Genomic DNA, 19,796 nt, shown 5'->3' on the forward strand with positions numbered 1-19,796 from the left:
ATTTTCAGGACTCGTAGATCTGAGGTGATGGCCTGCCAGTTTTCTAGTCTTCCTCCCAGCCTGTCTGGTGACATGAGGGGCAGAGAGGAGGGGAGAGACTCACGGAGAGACCTTGGAGAAGTAAGTGGGCTTAGAACTCCCTTGCCTAGGAGTAGCAGTGGACCACTGCCTGGGTCTTTCTTACTATGGGGCTGGTGGTCTAGGGGATACTGTTGCTGCGTCCCTTCCTCTGGGCTGGTTTATTCTGTGAAGAAAAGGACTAGTGATTAGTGGGGAAGTTTCTGCTGAACCTAGGAGGCTGCATCTGTAAGAAGTCCTTGACAGTTTGCATGGACTTGGCTTTGTCCTCCATTTTCTCAATGACCTCTTCCCCTTTAGGTCCAAACAACTGGTCCTTATCCAAAGGGGCGTCTAACAGTTTGGATTTTACCTGGTGAGGCAAAGATTGCTCCCTTAACCAGGCAAATATTTTGATCACTGAGCCTGTAACTGCAGCCCTGGAAGAAGCTTCTAAGGCATCAAAACCACAATGCAAGGTATGTTTGGCTATCTGAGAGCTGGACTGTATGAAGTCAGTTAATTCTCTGGTAGTACTATTGTCAGGAATGGAAGATAACTTCTGTTTTATTAGTTCGAGGATATTCTGCTGGAATTTCAGCATATGGAATTGACAGTTCAAGGCTCTTACAGCTAAAGTGGCTCAGGTGTGCACCTTTCTTCCCATTCTGTCTAAGGCTCTGCTTTGTCAGCTGGAATGGGATTTTTAGATGAGCTTGCTCTAGCTCCCTTAGAGCCTCGAGTAATGACTTCTGGGTCTAGAGAAGGGTTTTTAAAAACGATATTTGTGCATGTCCTGCACCCTGTAATATATGTCTGGTTTCCCAGGTGCTGGGGAGAAGAGAGTCTGGTGAAAGGGCAAATTTTAGAAAAACATCCTCTTCTCCACCCAGGATAGGAGGAATGGCCAGAGGTTTATGCTGAGACAGGTCAAGGAACTCTCTCTGTCTCTTCTTAGAGGCTAATCTTGAGCCTCCCATTGAAAGTGTTCTCTGAGGGAATTTAAAGTTTCCCCAAATGAAAGGTCCTCAGGGGGGAGGCAGACAGAATGGGGTCATCAGCATCAGAGTCCTCAAATGCTGCAAAGGGCTGGTCCTCCGTGTCGGACTCCTCAAGAACATATTCTTCTGATTCCTGGTCAGAGAGGACCTCAGGGGAGGTGTCCCTTTATCTTTTGGCTAGGGTGGGAGAGTGGGGCTGGCTTCCCCTAATAAGAGTCATCATGTTTTCTGCCATTCTGAGCAGTTGCTGCAACTGAGGGGGCAGGCTGCCTGATCATAGGTCAGTGACTGGGTCCTTGGGGAGGGACCTTTTTGGGGGTAGTCTTAGGCTTGAGCCTAGATGGGTCGGTAGTCTTAAACAAGGTTAGTTTAAATGGCGGCATTGTCATCGGTCTAAGCCTGGCTTTGGTCATCAGAGGTGTCTCAGCAGAAGCTGGTGCCTGCGAAGTGGCTCCGGACCTGACAGTGAGAAAGAGTCGACATACTGTCAGAGGGAGCTGGATCTGGCAGCATACTGGACTCGAAACAGGTCTCGGTAGAGGCCTGCAATGGTTCCTTAGCTGGCGTCAGGGGCTGCGAAGACACCTCACAGAGTTCAGCTGTAGCACTGAGTTGAAAAATACCAGTCTTTTGACCTGAGTCATCAGAGGGCCTAACTTTTTGAGGCCTATCTTTATCCTGGTTTTTCTTTTTTCTAGGTAAGTCAGTAGCCGGCTGACTGACAGACACCATTTCACTGTGAGAAAAGGACTCGCTAAAATGTCTAGCTACAATTTCAGCTCTTCTTTTTATGGTTCTAGCATTAAACAGGGCACATAACTGACAACCGGGGACATCGTGGTCTGGTCCTAAACAAGTGACGCAGAGAGAATGGAAGTCTTGGTGTGGGACCTGCTTTCCACAGCAACTGAGACAATTATTGACTTTCTCTGACATCAGTTAAAAGCAAGCAAAGGTTCCCTGATGGGATACTTAGCTTTAGACGGTTTCCCTCACTCTGGCAATGGCCGACCGACACACTTGCAAAACTACTTCTGCTTCAGGCTTCACAGCAAGAAAGACTGATGTAATGGTGTTGGCTGCCACCCTTTATAGTCCTGATGATCTGATGTCAGCCACAGTCTTGGAACAGCCATTGTAGGAGGGAAATCCTTTACTTTGGTATTCAGGCCGGCCGAGGGCTACCAAGCAGGGATAACCCACAAGTGATAATAACCACACACAAGTGATGACCAACAGTGAAACACGAAGAACATCAGTGATGCCATATCTAGCAAAAGAAAAAGAGACTCAGGAAAACAAGTTGATAAGACCAATACAGCTTACATTAGCACTTCTTTATACAAAGTATATGTCTTGTTTTCCAAGAAATAATCTAGCCCTTACTGGATAATCCACAGTGACCCTTCCAACAGCTGATCTTACCTTATTTGGCAAGGATTGCTTCAAGTGGTTGCCAAATGCAACACTGGCAGCACTCTTAGGTAAAGACGCTCACGTCTGTCACAATTCCCAAAGAACTATTCATATGGAAATCAGCCTCCCCCCAAAAGAAAATTCCCGGATAGCACTTCTGAATGCAAAATAAATGTTTTATGCTTATAATCTCCATTTCATTGAAGAAGGGTGAACATACCACCAAGGGATGAAAGAATTGTACAGTGTTCAGGGCAAGAAGTGGAATGAGTTTATTATGGCCACAACTCTGTGGAGCATAACCTGCAGAGAGATTCTGAAAAACTTGCAGCTAATCTCTGATGCATGAAGGAGCTGTCAAAGTGTATCAGAGTTTTTTTTCTGTCTGGTTTTAAAGTCCCTTTATGTAAACAAGAATAGTAGCAATTCCATATGCAAAATATGACTCAACTCTTCAGATTTTTGTATCCTATTTTTTGGTCTGTTTATCATACAATTTGTGGTTTTCTGGCAATTTATTGAGGACTGAAGTCCATAAATAAAGGCAGACATTTAAGTTTCGGACTTCATTCCCTTCAGGAAATGTATGCCAATACAAAACTTGTTATTCTAGCAACATTCTAAGCTCTTAAGAGCAATTTTTAGGAATTGTCCCTATTTTGGGACCTTTGGTACTCACTTTGTTCATCTTTGTCCAGATTTCTTGTGCGCAGAGGGTGAGAGGTATGATGTGCAGGTAGAGGTCACAGTTTTCTCTGAATCAATGATCACTTTAAGCATTTTCTAATTTATGAAAAATGATTTAGTAACTGCAGATGCTGAACTGCAAATATTCTGGATATGATGCAAAACACTAACAGAAATGACATTTTATTCAAACACATAAAATAAGTTTATCTGTGGAATGACAAGTGTTCAAGTGAAAGAGGGTTAAAAGATTCTGGAGTGGTATTTGAGTTTCGCTGGTCACTCTGATTTGTACTTCAGTGGCATGTAGAACTTCTTGTAAGATTAAGTGCTATACAGCTTCAATACTGAAGCACTGGGATATGCTAATTTTGAAATGGATGGCAACATGACCTTTAAAAATTAAACACATTTTCACATCTGCACAGCATCCAGTAACAATATCTGCCAGATGTTTAATATATAAAAAGCTCACATTTTTGTGGTCCAATTATGTCACCTGACTTAGGTAAAATAACTTAAAAATGCAAACTTTATAAATATCATATCTCAAAATACATCTTTTGTTTTAATTCATGTGTTGTGTTCTTACAGCTCTTCCAAACTTATGGTTGTTCAGTTGTGTCCAGACTTTCAGCACTGTCCTCCGTATCTACAAAAATGTCATCTTCCTCTTCCTCCTCTTCTGGATGCTCTGGAACAGGTACATGTACAATAACGGGCCTTGCCAAAATCTTCAATGCTTCTAGGTAGGTAGGGGGTGGTGTTAGTGTGTTTTCCAGTGGATGCGAAATCATTTTTAAGGCATTCATGTAACTTGGGGGTGGTGTAATGGTGTTATTCAGGCAATATCCATATGGTGCAAGAAGGGCATTGATTTCTAGATAGAATCAAACATTTAAATATAATGTTAAAAAGTTCATCAGAAACCAGGAAAACAACAAAACAACAAAGCTGTACAGTCAAAGCACAGATAATTCTGTAAAGGAAGAATTTTGCAGTGAAAATGCCAGCTCACTAAAGAACAAAATAAGTTACATTTGTTGGTTGCTAATCAAGCTTTCACTTTGATTGTAGTGCATGTTTCCTTACTTTTAGGATACTTTATGAGTTTTTCTCTCTCATCCTGTGTGTGTATCTGAAAAGGCTGCTTTCTACTATAAGAACTGATCACGTACCTCCTACAATTCTCCTATCCATAGATCACAGTACGGCATAAAAGATGCACTTATTTGTGCAGCCAATGAAAATCTTAATGTTTTCAGATGATTACTTAATCTATCTGAATGCGTTTACCAGAATAATACAATGGTCTAGCGAGTACAAATTTCAAGGACATCCTATATCTATATAATACAATTACAACAAACTGCAGTAAAACAAAAACTACAGTATATACAACAAAAGTATGTAAGCAGTGTAAGGTTTTAAAAAGTACAGTTTTGTACCTACCATAAATGTAGATGTTCGAAGATCCACATTGCTGCAGTCCTTACATATGGGTAGTCCACTGTCCTCGGTCGGCCCGAATACCAAAGTATAAGGCTGACGTCGGTCAAGGCGCTTAAAACTGACATCAGGACGTCAGGGTACAAAAGCGCATGACCGACGTCATATCCTCAGTCTTTTCTTGCCCCAGATGTCAGAAGGCCCTAAAAAGAAAGGCCAAAACCAAAAGACAGCAAAAAACCAACCAACCACCCCTGCACTAATCCTATTTACAATATTTACAATATTCACAACCCAAACCACACAACCACCTCTAACTACAGAGAGGAAGGAGGGAGGGTAAATTGGACTGCAGCAATGTGGATCTTCGAACATCTACATTTATGGTAGGTACAAAACTGTACTATGTTCTTCATCTCACATTGCTGCAGTCCTTACATATGGGTAGAATCCCAAAGCAGAGGTAAGGGAGGATGGCAAAACTATAAAGCATTAGGAGCTGCCAAAATGCCCTGTAAAATTGCAGTGGCAAAACCAGCCCTAGATTTAGAGTAAAGTGGAAGGTGGTAATGCTTAGAGAAAGTATGCACTGAACTCCAAGTAGCTGCCTCCAAAATATCTTTAGTTGCCACCCCCTTAAAAAGCTGTAGAAGTGGCAGTAGCCCTAGTGGAATGAGGCCTAATCCCAGCTGGAATCTCCTTACCATGATGGGAATAACAGAAAGCAATACAAAACCCAATCCACTTAGAAATAGTTTGTTTTGAAACAGGCTTGCCCTGAGAACCCAAAGCAAATGAAACAAATAACTGCTGAGACTGCCTGAACCCTTTAGTTCTGCTCAAATAATATCGCAACTGCCTGTGTATATCCAAAGTGTGCAAAATCTTTTCCCCTTTATTTTGGGGGTTTGCATAAAAGTAGGCAAATGAATAGTTTGGTTTAAAGCCACACTAGAAACCACTTTAGGCATAAAGGAAGGATTAGTACGTAAAGATACCCTATCCTTATGGAAAATTAAGAAAGGCTCAACCGCCATAAGGGCCTGTAATTCAGAAACCCTTCTCGCAGAGGTAATGGCCAACAAAAAAGCAGTCTTCCACGATAAATATTTCAACTCGGCAGTAGCTGCAGGCTCAAAAGGTTGTAGAGTGAGTTTCTCCAACACAAAATTGAGATCCCAAGCAGGAGTAGGAGCTCTACGTGGGGGTCTTATATTCTTTGCCCCTCTAAGGAATTGTTTAAACAAAGGATGAGAAAACAATGGTGGGTCACAGTCATAGTGAGCAGAAATTGCTGCAGCATGAACCTTAATAGAGGAGAAGGACAAACCTTTGTCCAGTAACTCAGTAAGATATTGAAGAGCCACACTTAAATTAGGCTTAGAAACATCAAATTCCTTAGCTGTACTCCAAAATAAAAATCTCCTCCATTTATCTGCGTACACTTTACTTGTACTAGGCCTTCTGGCCTCCAAAATAACATTCAAAACTTGCTGTGGAAGCTGAGACCCTCCAGGGTTTAAAACAGAATATGCCAGGCTGTTAGATGTAGAGAGTGAAGTTTGACATTGAGTAAATGACTGTTCTCCTGAGACAGCAGGTGTGGAATCGAAGGCAAAGGCCATGGAGGCTCCCGTACCAGACTTCTCAGTAATGGGTACCAGTGCTGTCGAGGCCAATCTGGAGCTATTAAAATCATCTTTGGCTTGTCCTGTCTTACCTTCAGGAGTACCTTTGGGAGGAGAGGCAGAGGTGGAAAGGCATACACATGAAGATTGCTCCAATTGAATGAGAGAGCATCCACTTTCCAAGCTGTGGGATGAAACCTTGTTGTGCAAAACTTTGGCAGCTGGTAGTTTAGTGGAGAAGCGAACAGATCTATGTCTGGAGTTCCCCATAACACTGTCAATTTCTGAAACACATGAGGATCCAATTTCCACTCGTGGGGATCCATAATTTGTCTGCTCAACACATCTGCTAAGGAGTTCTGTGCTCCCGGCAGAAACCTTGCCTGAAGATTTAGCTGTAAACTGAGAGCAGTCTCCCACAAAATCATTGCTTGTCTGCATAGAGGATAAGAATGCGTTCCCCCTTGCTTGTTGATGTACCACATGACAGTTGTGTTGTCTGTTAGAACCAACACCTGCCCTGGAAGAAGTAAATCCTTGAAAGCTATTAATGCAAATTGGACTGCTAACATCTCCTTCAAGTTGATATGTAGATGTTGAAGTCTGGCAGGCCACGTGTCTTGTACCCACTTTCCATTTAGATGAGCTCCCCAAGCTTTGTCTGAGGCATCTGTCGCTAGAATCTGACTCGCCTCTGGCTGGGTCACAGAGAGTCCCTTGTTTAGGTGACATTCCTGAGCCCACCACAAAAATTCCTTTTGAATGCAAGGTATTATCTGAATGACAGTGTCCATATCTTGGCAGTGCTGTGTCCATACATTTTTGAGATACCATTGTAGCTTCCTCATATGCAGTTTGGCATTGGGAAGCACCAGAATACAAGATGCCATGAACCCCAAGGCTTGAAGGACTGTCCTTGCAGTCAGCCTGGACTGATGAGACAATTGATGGAAGTAAAGAGAAAGATTCTTTTGTTTGTCCGGGGTCAAAAGGCCATCTGGGATGCTGTATTCAGTCTCACACCCAGAAAGCACATGTCCTGAGAGGGTACTAGACTGGACTTTATTTCGTTCACAGAATACCCCAGGCATCTTAGCACTGCTATCACATACTGTAAATGATGAAGAAGTTCGTCCTTTCCTTGGGCCAGAATCAGGCAATCGTCCAAATAAGGATAGATCTGTATTCCTCTTAGCCTGAAGAAAGCTATCACTGGAGCCAGAACCTTCGTGAACACTCTGGGCACAGTAGATAAGCCAAAGGGCAATGCAGAGAACTGATAATGAGAAGTCCCAGCCCAGAAACGCAGATACTTTCTGCAACTGAGCCTGATAGGAACATGAAGGTAAGCCTCCTTGAGATCCAGAGTCACCATCCAGTGATCTTTGCCCAGCAGAGGTAAAAGCTGTTGTAACGTTAACATTTTGAACTTGGGAATGTCCAGATATGTGTTGAGGATAGATAAATCCAAGATTGGTCTCCACGTGTTCCCTTTCTTTGGTACTAGGAACAGGCGAGAATAAAATCCTAGGCCCACTTCTGGCAGAGGGACCGGTTGTATGGCCCCTATTTGAAGTAGCAGAGAAATTTGTTTGTGAGCCTCTAGTCTTTGCTGAGGAGGAACGTCCCGCATGCCTTTGAAAGGAGGCAAGGTATGGAAATAAAACTTGTAACCTCGGTGTATGATATCCAATACCCATTTGTCTTGGGTAATCAAATTCCAATTTTCCTTGAAGAGTGCCAACCTTCCTCCCAAAGGAGCTGCCAGGCAAGAAGGATCTGGCAGCTGAAAAGGTAGGTCATTGGGCCTGTTTACGAAAGGACTGGCCCCTGCCCTCACCCGAAGATTGTGCAGGTGAACTCCCTGTTCTAGGTCTGAAAGAACTCTGAGCTCTGCCCCTACCACGTCTAGATCTACCCCTAGACTGAGAATCATAAGAAGGATACGTCCACCCCTTAGCAGGCCAATTCCTACTGGTGAACCAAACAACACATCAGACTGTAAAGGAGCATCCAAAATCCTTATCTTAACATGGTCAGATAAATTCTGATCCCTCAGCCATGCGTGCCTGCGAAGAACTGAACCAGTGGCAGCCACCCTAGACGAGGCCTGTACAGCATCAAAACCACATTGTAAAGAATGCTTACCCACCTGCTCTGAAACATGCACCAAATCTTGTAACTCTTTACACTCAATGCCTTCCGCCAGAGCATCCACCTTAGACTTCAATTGAGAAAGAAGATAGTTTTGATATTTCAACATATGAAACTGGCAATTCAAAGCCCTCATAGCTAGGGTAGAAGATGTATAGACTTTCTTTCCCCATCTATCCAAAGCTCTGGCCTCTTTATCTGGAGGAACCGGATTTTTTTACAACAGAGGCCTTGACACCCTTAGGTCCCTGACTAACGGTTTCTGGGTCCGCCCTAGGACTCTTATAAAGATATTTATGAGCCTCAGGCACCCTGTAATACCTATCCGGTTTAACAGGAGCAGGAGGCAGAGAATCAGGATTAAGTGAAGCCTCTGCAAACACATCTTCCACAACATCCAGAACAGGAGGTATAGCCAAGGGCCTATGCTGGGGCAAAAGCAAAAATTCCCTAAGCCTTTTCCTGGAATCAGAGAAGTCCTGACCTTCCCACTTAAAATGTTCCCTCATGGAATGAAGAGTCTCTGAAAAAGAAAAATCCTCTGGAGGAGAAGCAGAAGGAGTCGAATCATCTGCATCAGAATCAGAATAAGGAGAGTACTCCTGCAAGTCTTCAGCCGAAGACTCAGAAACATCCAAGCCTGCTCAAAACTCCCCAACTCTGGCTCCACCCTAGGCCTCTTATCAGGAGGGGCAAAGAACCTCTAATCAGAGTAATCAAATCTTCTGCCATTTTAAGCATGTGCTTCTTGGGCACAGACCCTGCTGCACTAGGAGTGACACCAACAGAAGCTAAACCTGGCCTGCCTCTGGGAGAAGCCTTGGAAACAGAAGGAGAGGGCCTAACCACCCTAGGAAGGGAGGGGAGTACAGTAACTTGGGAAGCCCCTTCAGCCTGACCTGCCTCCTGAGAGGCCACATCCTGCAATATCAAAGTCTCTCCCTGGGACTCCAGAGAAGCCTCCGTCGGAACCACCGGTTCCACTGACACCTCTAAAGAACCAACGTCCAGAACGGATGACTCTTCTTGCCTGGGTTTAACTGCTTTGTCTTTGCGCTTCTTCGAAGAAGCGGGCGCTGGAGAATCCGACGGCATATTATAATTGCACCGCTTCCCGAAGACCAGCCTAGCACAATCTAACCTTCGCTTAACAGTGCGCTTATTGAACCTAGCACAAAAGCGACACCCAACAACGTCGTGCTCAGGCCCCAAACAAGGAATACACAAAGAATGATAATCCCTATGCGGTATCTGTTTCCCACAAGAAATACAGTTATTCACTTTTTCTGACATCCGGTAAAACACTGAGGCAAGAAAAAACCAAAATATTCCCAACGGGTACTTAGCCAACTTTGATTCGGTCTGAAACTCCGAACTCGAAAAATTTCAGAACGCCGAACGGCACTTGCAACGCTGCTTCTGCATCAGACCATGCGGCAAAAAAGACTGAGGATATGACGTCGGTCATGCGCTTTTGTACCCTGACGTCCTGATGTCAGTTTTAAGCGCCTTGACCGATGTCAGCCTTATACTTTGGTATTTGGGCCGACCGAGGACAGCGGACTACCCATATGTAAGGACTGCAGCAATGTGAGATGAAGAACATCACATTATTACACAAAGTACAAGGTCATGTCTAAACACGTTTCACTTTAAAGGAAGACCATCTGTGTTGCCCATGCAAACAGAACGGAGACACTATAAATATGACATCTAAAGGTTCACAGAGCTTAGTTTCATTACTTTTTATCAAAATTGCACATACCACTGTTGCAGGTCTGAAAGATTGGAATAAGCTGTGTTGAAGGCATTAGAGGGTAGTTAAGCAGGTGATGTCCTTTTTTGGCAAAACTTTGGAATTTTGAACACACAGGAAGGAATTGTATTTAATAGTTGCGGTCAGTAATGGTTTGGAGAGAAAATGGAAAACTACTTTGTATTTTTCTGCCAAGGAGTGATCACTGGAGTGTGTGTGTGTGTGTGTGTGTGTGTGTGTGTGTGTGTGTGTGTGTGTATTCAGATGTAGAAAGTGTTAATCAATTCTCTAGAAATAACAGAACTTGTGTATTCAGATGTAGAAAGTGTTAATCAATTCTCTAGAAATAACAGAACTTCTGTTTCTAAAAAACTTAAGAAGGAACAAGATAGTAAGGTCATTGGGCTTCTTACTCAGCAGCATGCCTCTCAACCTCTTAGATCAAGAAATCTGGACAAATCCATACATAATCGGGGGAATAAAAGGCCAGACATAGGTACACTTTAAAAATTACTCTTGCAAACTTAGAAAGTAGATAGAACAACAGGTTTTGCATTAGCAAGAATTTTCTGAAAGGTATTAAGTCTGAAACTCAAATGTCTGTCATTTTCTGACTTCAACCCTCAATGATTTGCCAATGACATGCATGAAAACCACAATTTTAAGAGAAGCAGACAATAAATATGAGGCAAAAATCTGGACATTCTGCAAAAATCTGTACAGTTGAGAGGTATGGACTCAGCAATCAGTGTTTATTTTTTTACATGACAGTGCACTGCAATTCATAGTGGGCACTAGGCAAATAAACTGCTACATACAGTACTTTGCTGTGCTGAAACTGTGTGTGTGTGTGTGTGTGTGTGTGTGTGTGTGTGTGTGTGTGTGTGTGTGTGTGTGTGTGTGTGTGTGTGTGTGTGTGTGTGTCATATGAAATAAATGGCGATGGCTTCCAAGTTATACTAAAAGAATATCCTTACCTGTAGCTGTCCTAACTTTGAGGAGAATGGAGAGAAAAATTCATGAAAAGCCAAGATATTTGCAGTTTCTTTTAGTTTTTACTACCAGAAGTTTCATTCATGTATCAACAGGAAATGAGTGGGGGTGAGACCCAAGTATCATGTTTTGTTAGGGTTCAGCAGGAGACCATGTATGGTAAAACCAGTTTGCTAGCTTACATAGGTAGTGAGAGGATATTCTTTCAATACTTTACTGGTTCTGGGAGGGTATCCACTTGAAATGTCAGGATCTGCTGAAGCAAGTCCTGAAACACAGAGAATGAATGGTTGAAAGATCGGACTTGCAGATGCCGTTTCTCAGCATATTCCCTTTTCTCCGAAGTATGGCAATCCTATACAACTTTGGAGATGTGGAGGGAGGGAGGCAGGCTCCAACCCCCCCACCCCCCGCATAAAGTTGTTTAACGGAGAAGAGTGATGTTTAAAATTTGCTCTTCTTTGTTCTTGGTCTTTTTCCTCGGCTTGTTGGCACTCAGCATTTCGAGTGCTGATATTTCAAAAGAGAGCCTTTTGGAAGCCCTTACTGTGACCCAGATGTCCTGAGTTTGATTAGGTACTTGGGCGCTGGAGAAAGCAGGCAAGGAGGGGTGGGAAGGAAAGGTATCCATCAGCTTGCCCATTTCAGGAGGAAGGATGGAGTTTCTGTACATGAATATAAGCGCTGCCCCAGTGCTCTAATCACACAGCAGATAGCAGATTAACTTGATGTGCATGGGAAGCTTGATGCTAACCAACATTATTTGAAGTGATGCATGTGATGTCAAACCAGCCTGCCCAGTTAGGATACACCAAAACCTCCCTGATGAATTAATATGGCATATACTGCTGGGCTACTCTGAATTTGCCCTTCGCACTCAACAGTCACAATGGTCCCAGCAGTAGGAGGCAGGACCAGAGACAAAATGTAAAAACAGACTCAACACTAAGCAATCAATGGTTAGCTTGACTGGTATGCAAAGAGGAGAAAAAAATAAAGAAAAAAAAGATTTCCTTGTAGCTTCAGTACTAGTGCACCCCAGCAGGATTACTATGGGGACCTTCAATATAACAGTAGATGCAGAATTTGTAGCGCTTGTTAAAAATTCCTTTGAATTATGAACAGATTTGGATTCCCACGTGTGGCTACCTCCACTACCTATATTAATGGGTACACACTGTATCTGGTCTTCCTACATGGTGTTTCTACCAATGAAGTAGGCACTGTCAATAATTTAGATTTAAAAGCTCTGTAGCATGATAGAGATAAAGCTTGGCTTAACAGGAAGCAGCACCAACTAGTTGAAATGCTTTATCCATCTTCAGTAGCAGACTGACAATTCTGGTACAGCAACAAATGTTATAAATAAGCAATCATCAATGGTATCCTTTCCCTGTCTCTTCTGGAAAAAGTATAAAAACTCACACAGTTTTCCAACTCCCCCTCACATCAGTCCATTGGAATAACCTCTGACATGTTTAAAAATTTCTCCTTCCAATACATTTTCAAAATACTCAAAACTCTGCCATCAGCTTGCCCATTTCAGGAGGAAGGATGGAGTTTCTGTACATGAATCTAAGTAAAGCAACCTCAGTCAATCCTAAATCAGAACGCTTGACAACCTTTGCCCATTTCATGTCCAAACTATCTTTTATAAAGCTATATTAAAACTCTCGCCTAGCATATTTCATTCAGCTTTTTTAAAAATGTTTAGTCTCTCTAAAGCTAAACCCTTAACCCATATCATTAATCTCTCTCACACATCTGGTTTCATACCTCTCAGTTCAAGACTGCCTCCCGCCTCCTCCCCCTGCAAGAAAGTATGAAATTCCTTCACCCCTTCTTGATTTTATACTGACCTCTCACTGTTGCCCCTTTCCTAAAATATTGGAAAAAAAACTGTTTATAACCAACTCATTGAGCATACTAATGGAGCCCTCTCATTGGTCAACAACATGCTTTATGGCAGGATACACTACCACAACTGTTCTCTATAAAATCAATGACAGCATCAACAAGTTGAAGAACAGTTGCTCTAAAACAGGCCTCTTCCTCGATATGACCAGGGCCTTTAATATAGTCAGAAAAGTACAGTTGTGGTTATCCTGCTGGCAGGCTACCCGAAGTCAGCCTGAATTCCAAAGTCCTGGTCCGGTGTCGGTTGCTGTCACCTCTTCCCTGACGTCAGTGTGCCAGGGGTATACAAGATGCAGCCGACGCCATTTTCTTCAGTTTTTCTTGCCCCAGATGTCAGGTGTCCCCAAGGAGCTAGGCAATACATATTGCTTATAAAAACATACAGTAAAATAAAAACAATACCTTCATCTACAAGCAAATACACCACATAGGTTGCATAGGTTAGAGAAGTATAGAGAAGTCCCAGCAAAGAAAGGGGGATGGAGGGTGGGTAACCTGGACTGCAACAGTGAATACACTCGAACATCTACATTTATGGTAGGTACACAACTGTACTATGTTCATCGTGTTTCACTGTTGCAGTCAACTTGGGTTGAATCCCAAAGCTGAGGTAGGGCGGCTGGGTCTAAATAGGGTTAGGAGTGGCTATGAGGCCCTGCAGAACTGCAGTGGCAAAGCCTGCTCTGGATTTAGAGTAAAGAGGTAGGTGATAATGCTTGGTAAAAGTGTGCACTGAACTCCAAGTTGCAGCCTCCAAATTTTCCTTGGTTGGTACTCCTCTGAGAAAGGCTGCTGCCCTGGTAGATTAGGCACTGACTTGCCATGTTGTGCATAGCAGAAACGAATACAGTGTCCTATCCATTTTGAAATAGTCTGCTTTGAAATAGCCTTTTCTTGTGATCCTGCAGCATATGCTACAAACAGTTGCTCAGTTTTTCTGAAAGCTTTTGTTTTATCCAAGTAGAAGTGTAGCTGCCTGTGTATGTCTAAAGAGTGCAGACGTCTCTCCCCTTTATTCTGGGGATTTGGATAAAATGTTGGCAAATTAATGGTTTGGTTAAGAGCCACACTGGATACTACCTTTGGCATAAATGTTGGGTTTGTCCTTGGAGAAACCCTGTCTGGATGAAAAATGATAAAAGGTTCCACTGCCATTAATGCCTGTAACTCTGAGACTCTTCTTGCTGAAGTTATTGCTAGAAGCAGAGCAGTTTTCCATGATAGGAATTTTATATCAGCTGTATTGGCTGACTCAAAAGGAGGCAGTGTGAGCTTTTCCAAGACAAAGTTGAGGTCCCATGTAGGTATCGGTGCTCTCCTTGGGGGTCTTATGTTTTTTGCCCCTCTGAGGTACTGTCTTAGCAGTGGATGAGAGAAAATAGGAGGTTCCGTATTGTAATGAGCTGAAATGGCAGAGGCATGGATCTTAACTGATGAGAAGGATAGGCCTTTGTCCAGCATCTCAGTTAGGTATTGTAAAATCTGAGGAATATTTGGAACAAGTGGTTCAAGTCCTTGTGCCTGGTTCCAAGCACAGAATCTCTTCCATTTTTCTGCATAAGATTTCCTGGTGCTGGGCCTCCTGGCTTCCAGAATGACATCCATAACAGCTTTAGAGAGAGGTGTGTTCTGAGTGGCTATATTATTTGCCATGCAGCCAGATTTAAGGTTCTGTGTTGGCTGTGCAGGATTGGATTGTTTTGTTGAGTCAGAAGATGAGGAATTTGAGGTAAAATCCAGGCTGGGCCTTGAGACAAGCTCTTTAGGATTGGGTACCAGTGCTGGCGTGGCCAATCTGGGGCAATCAGAATCATTTTTGGCTTGAGTACCTTGGGAAGGAGAGGCAGTGGTGGAAAGGCATAAACTGTTAGGGTTTTCCAGCTGAATGATAGAGCATCCACTTTCCATGCTTGTGAGTGATAAGTCCTTGTGCAGAATCTCTGTAGTTGGCAGTTGTGAGGGGAGGCAAAAAGATCTATGTCTGGGCATCCCCATTTCCTTGTTATCATGCTGAAGACCTGTGGATCTAGTTTCCACTCATGAGGGTCCATGAGGTTTCTGCTTAGTTCGTCTTCCAGAGTATTTTTCTTTCCTGGCAGGAATTGTGCCTGCAGATGTACTTGATAGGTCAGTGCTGTGTTCCACAAAGTCATGGCTTGCCTGCAGAGGGGGTAGGAATGTGTGCCCCCTTGCTTGTTTATGTACCACATAACTGTAGTATTGTCCGTCTTTAGTAATAGTTGTCCTGGATGTAGTAGATCCTTGAAGGCTATCAGGGCATTCTGTACAGCTAGCATCTCTTTTTGATTGATATGAAGATGCATTTGGTCCGTGGGCCACGTGCCCTGAATACATTTTCCTGCCATGTGTGCCCCCCAGGCATAATCTGATGCATCTGTTGTTAGTGTCTGCCTGGCTGTGGGTAAAGTGAAAGGCTGTCCCTTGTTGTGGTGACAGGCCAGTGCCCACCATCGAAACTCCTGTTGCAGGCAGGGAATAAGAGTTATTATTGTTTCCAGGCTGTGGCAATGTTGAGTCCAAACATTTTTTCGATACCATTGTAGCTTCCTCATATGCAATCTGGCATATGGAATTAGCAGGATGCCATGAAGCCCAAAGCCTGCAGAATTTTTCTTGCAGGGAGCTGAGTCTTTGTTGTCATCATTTGAAAGTAATGAGTCAGTTGCCTTTGTTTGTCTGGCATGAGATAAGCCACTTGGGCAGTTGTATTTAAGCTTGCACCCAGGAATATTATCTCTTGAGAGGGCACTAGTTTTGATTTATTTTTGTTTACTGTGTACCCTAGGCAAATTAGTAATCTTTTTACAAACGCCAGATGCCTTAGTAGAATGTCCTTGCTCTCTGCTTGAATAAGGCAGTCGTCCAAGTAGGGATATATTTGAATTCCTTTTTGTCTGCAAAATGCAATTACTGGTGCCAGGCATTTTGTGAAGACCCTGGGTGCAGTAGATAAGCCAAAGGGCAGTGCAGAGAATTGGTAATGCATTGAGCCAGCTATGAATCTGAGGTATCTTCTGCAAGATTGTCTGATTGGGACATGCAGGTATGCCTCTTTGAGGTCCAAAGTAACTAGCCAAGCCTTCTTGCCCAGCATGGGTAGAAGTTGCTGCAGTCTCAACATTTTGAATTTTGGAACATCCAGGAAAGTATTTAGAATAGACAGGTCCAGTATTTAGAATAGACAGGTCCAGTATTGGTCTCCAGGCTTTGCCCTTTCTGGGTACCAAGAAAAGTCTTGAGTAAAATCCTTGCCCCTGTTCTTGCTGTGGTACTTTTTGAATAGCCCTCATGTCCATGTGAATAGCCCTCATGTCCATGAGAGCAGAAATTTGTTTTTGTGCCTCTGCCCATTGATTTTGTGGCAGGTATGGCATACCTTTTGACCTTGGTAGGGTGTGAAAGTGGAACCTGTAACCCTGAGAAACAATATTCAAAACCCATTTGTCCTGTGTGATCATGTGCCAATTTTGTGAGAAAAGTGCTAGTTTTCCCCCTAAGGGTGCTGTCAAAAGGTACGTACGTTTCCTATAAGGTTGTGATTTCTCCTCTCCGGCTTTGGGGGTTGAAGCACCCCATTGTTTAGGCCTGTATGAGCCTTGGGGCTGAGATCTGCCTCTTGGTGGCCTGTCTGACACTGGAAAGGACCAATTTTTAGAAAGCCAGTTCCTGCGAAATCTAGGTGGCTGAACCTGTAAGAAATCCTTTACTGTCTGCATTGATTTTGCTTTATCCTCCATTTTCTTTAACACCTCTTCTGCCTTAACACTAAACAAAGTATCATGCTGTAATGGAGCATCCAATAATTTTGCTTTAACATGATCAGGTAAACTCTGTTCTTTTAACCAACCATGCCTTCAAATGACAGAACCTGTAACTGCGGCTCTGCAAGATGCCTCTAATGAATCAAAACCACATTGCAAAGTATGCTTTCCCACTTGTTCAGCTGCATGCAATAAGTCCTGCATTTCCTTGTTTTCAGGACATTCAGAGCTTGTAAGCATTTTCTGTTTTAGCAAAGACATTAGGTATTGTTGATATTTAAGCATATGAAACTGGCAGTTTAAAGCCCTTACAGCTAAAGTAGCAGAGGTGTAAACTTTTTTCCCCCATCTGTCCAGTGCTCTAGAATCCCTATCGGAGGGAACAGGGTTTTTTGCAGTGGAAGCCTTGACCCCTTTGGGGCCCTTTGAAATAGTTTCTAGATCAGCAGCAGGGTTTTTATAAAGTAATGTATGAGAATCTGGAACCCTGTAGTACCTATCTGGCTTAACTGGTGCAGGGGGTAAAGAATCTGGAGTCAAACTGGATTCAGAAAAAACATCATCAACAATATCTAGTACAGGGGGGATAGCAAGAGGCCTGTGCTGAGGCAATAAAAGAAAGTCTCTGAGCCTTTTCTTGGATTCTGAATAATCCTGGCTCTCCCAATGGAAATGTTCCCTCATGGTGTGCAGGGTTTTCCCAAAAGAGTAGTCCTCAGGAGGAGAGGCTGAAGGGATAGATTCTTCAGCATCAGAGTCCTCATAGGGAGGAAGAGAATATCCCTGTTCTGAAAAGGAATCAGAAGAAATAGAAACCTGGTCAGAGGAGTCATAGTCAGTGTCTTGCCTAGGCCTTTTATCAGGAGGGGGATGGGAGCCCCTGATCAAAGTAATTAGGTCCTCGGCCATTTTGAGCATCTGTTTTTTTGGCATGGATGACTGTCCAGGAGAATGCTATACTTGTTTCTTTGTCTTTAAAGGTGCTTTAGACTTTGCTTTGGCTGCTGAAGAGGTCTTGATAGTAAGCTGTGTAGGTCTGAAAACACCCGCAGAAGCCGATGCCTGCTCAGTGGCTCTGGACCCATCTGAGGGAATTGTTTCCATAGGCCCAATACCTTGAGTTCCCAGAGGCCTAGATGTCTCCACGTGGGAGGTGGCCTGTGGCTCAGGTAGCGGGTGTCAAGGGCTGCGAAAGCGCCTCACTGAAAGCCGGCGAACCGGCGACTGGCCTAGAAGAGGCTTCGTCTTCAGTTTTGGACCTCGGATGCCTGTCTTTTTCTTTGTCCCTGCACTTTCTATGGACTCCAGTCATCATTTGTTTCGACGGCATTATATAGTTAAACCTTCGGCCAAAGTAATGAAAAGCAAAATCGAACGGACGCTTAATAGTGCGTTGGTTGAATCTAGCACAAAACCGACAACTAGCAATGTTGTGGTCAGGGCCTAGGCAAGGAATAGAGTAAGAATGAAAATCCTTATGAAGTATTTGCTTCCCACAAGAAATACAATTGTTAACTTTTACTGACATCGGACTGGAGCAAGAAAAAGTTTCCCCAACGGGGTACTTGGCTTTATTGAAGACTTCGGATCTGAAATTCAAATTCAAAAATCTCAGGAGTCAGCCGACTGGCACTTGCGAACTGCTTTTGCTTCGGGCACCACGCGGCAAGAAAGACTGAAGAAAATGGTGTTGGCTGCATCTTATATACCCCTGGCGCACTGACGTCACTGAAGAGGCAACAGAAACCGACGCCGGACCAGGACTTTGGAATTCAGGCTGACTGCGGGTAGCCTGCCAGCAGGATAACCCAAGTGTAATGACTGCAACAGTGAAACACTAACATCTATATTTTTACTAAACTCAAAATGCAACATTTTGGTCAGTGAGTATTAAACTAGTTTATAAACTACATTTATCAAAAAAGAATCTTCCAAGTTGCACATGGCTCTGGCATCTCACTTATAACAAACATTCTTCACCTCTCAAGAATCTATACTAGGACATATTTTTCTCTCTTTCTACTAAATGGATTCCAAGGACTCCAACATCTACACACTCGTTACCCACATTTCCCTTCAAACTTTTTATTCAAAGAAAATGTCTGTGATGCCTGTGCCCTGGCCCAGCAATCAAGGAGCCTCAATCCTCACCACTAACACCAGTGAGGGGCATCTCATATAGGAGGAAAGGATAACAAATACACACAGTAAAGTGCAATTTCCCTTAAGAGCACACAGAGATCACAGTCAGTACAGGGCTGGTCGCTCCCTTACTCCCCCGGTCCCCAATAAGACTCCGCAATGGCACAGCTATAAGGTCCATATCTCAGCCTAGTGGACAAGCTAAACCCTCCAGGACCCTCTCTGTCCAACCAGTGCTTCGTGTCCCTGCCCAAGTAACTGACACATACACACACTTTGAGAAGAGTTTATACAACCACACAGACATTCCTGGGGAAGGCTGGCACAGGTTCTCCAGCAGTGCCCCTTTTTTCCCAGACTATACGGTAGTGCCAGCTGCCACCACCCACTAATATTTATCAGCTACTCAAAGGCCCTTAAAAGGGTGTCCAATTATTAATGTGCAATAGTATTATCCAATTGGTAGTATAGGCCCAGGGCTAAACCTATTAGAGTGGCTTTGTAAAATTTTACCAAAGGCATGCAAGCACTCTAAAGAGCTTAAATTATCTCTACAAAAACATCCACAGTTGAAAGGGTTTAAAAATATTTAATAACAAATAGACAAAACACAAGACAATACTTTTTACTACACAGTGCTAGTGAAGAGTTCAGAAATCACAGAGAAATACTTAAAATAATTCAGTAGTACAGTTCTGGCATCACAGAAAACACGGTCTAATATTTCTTGTTTCTAGCTATTTCTAAGAGAAACACACAAGTCTAAGACAAACTTACATATAGAGCAAGACAGTGCTGGTGAGTTTGGATGGTC

At 43.3% G+C, this 19,796-nt stretch overlaps 1 protein-coding gene across 1 annotated transcript in view; it reads right to left on the minus strand.

Moving 5' to 3' along the window:
• Nucleotides 1-3,328: 3,328 nt before the first annotated feature.
• The window catches only part of LOC122811338 (scavenger receptor cysteine-rich type 1 protein M130-like), a 513,363-nt gene continuing 496,895 nt past the window's right edge, over nucleotides 3,329-19,796 (minus strand). The window contains exon 8 of the mRNA XM_044083110.1: nucleotides 3,329-4,041. Within this exon, the coding sequence (XP_043939045.1) occupies nucleotides 3,767-4,041 (275 nt within the window). The 3' untranslated portion in view covers nucleotides 3,329-3,766. The remainder of the gene's footprint in view (nucleotides 4,042-19,796) is intronic.

This window comes from Protopterus annectens, chromosome 9.part0, assembly GCF_019279795.1.
Source record: "Protopterus annectens isolate FY-2018-M chromosome 9.part0, PAN1.0, whole genome shotgun sequence".
Lineage (NCBI taxonomy): Eukaryota > Metazoa > Chordata > Ceratodontiformes > Protopteridae > Protopterus > Protopterus annectens.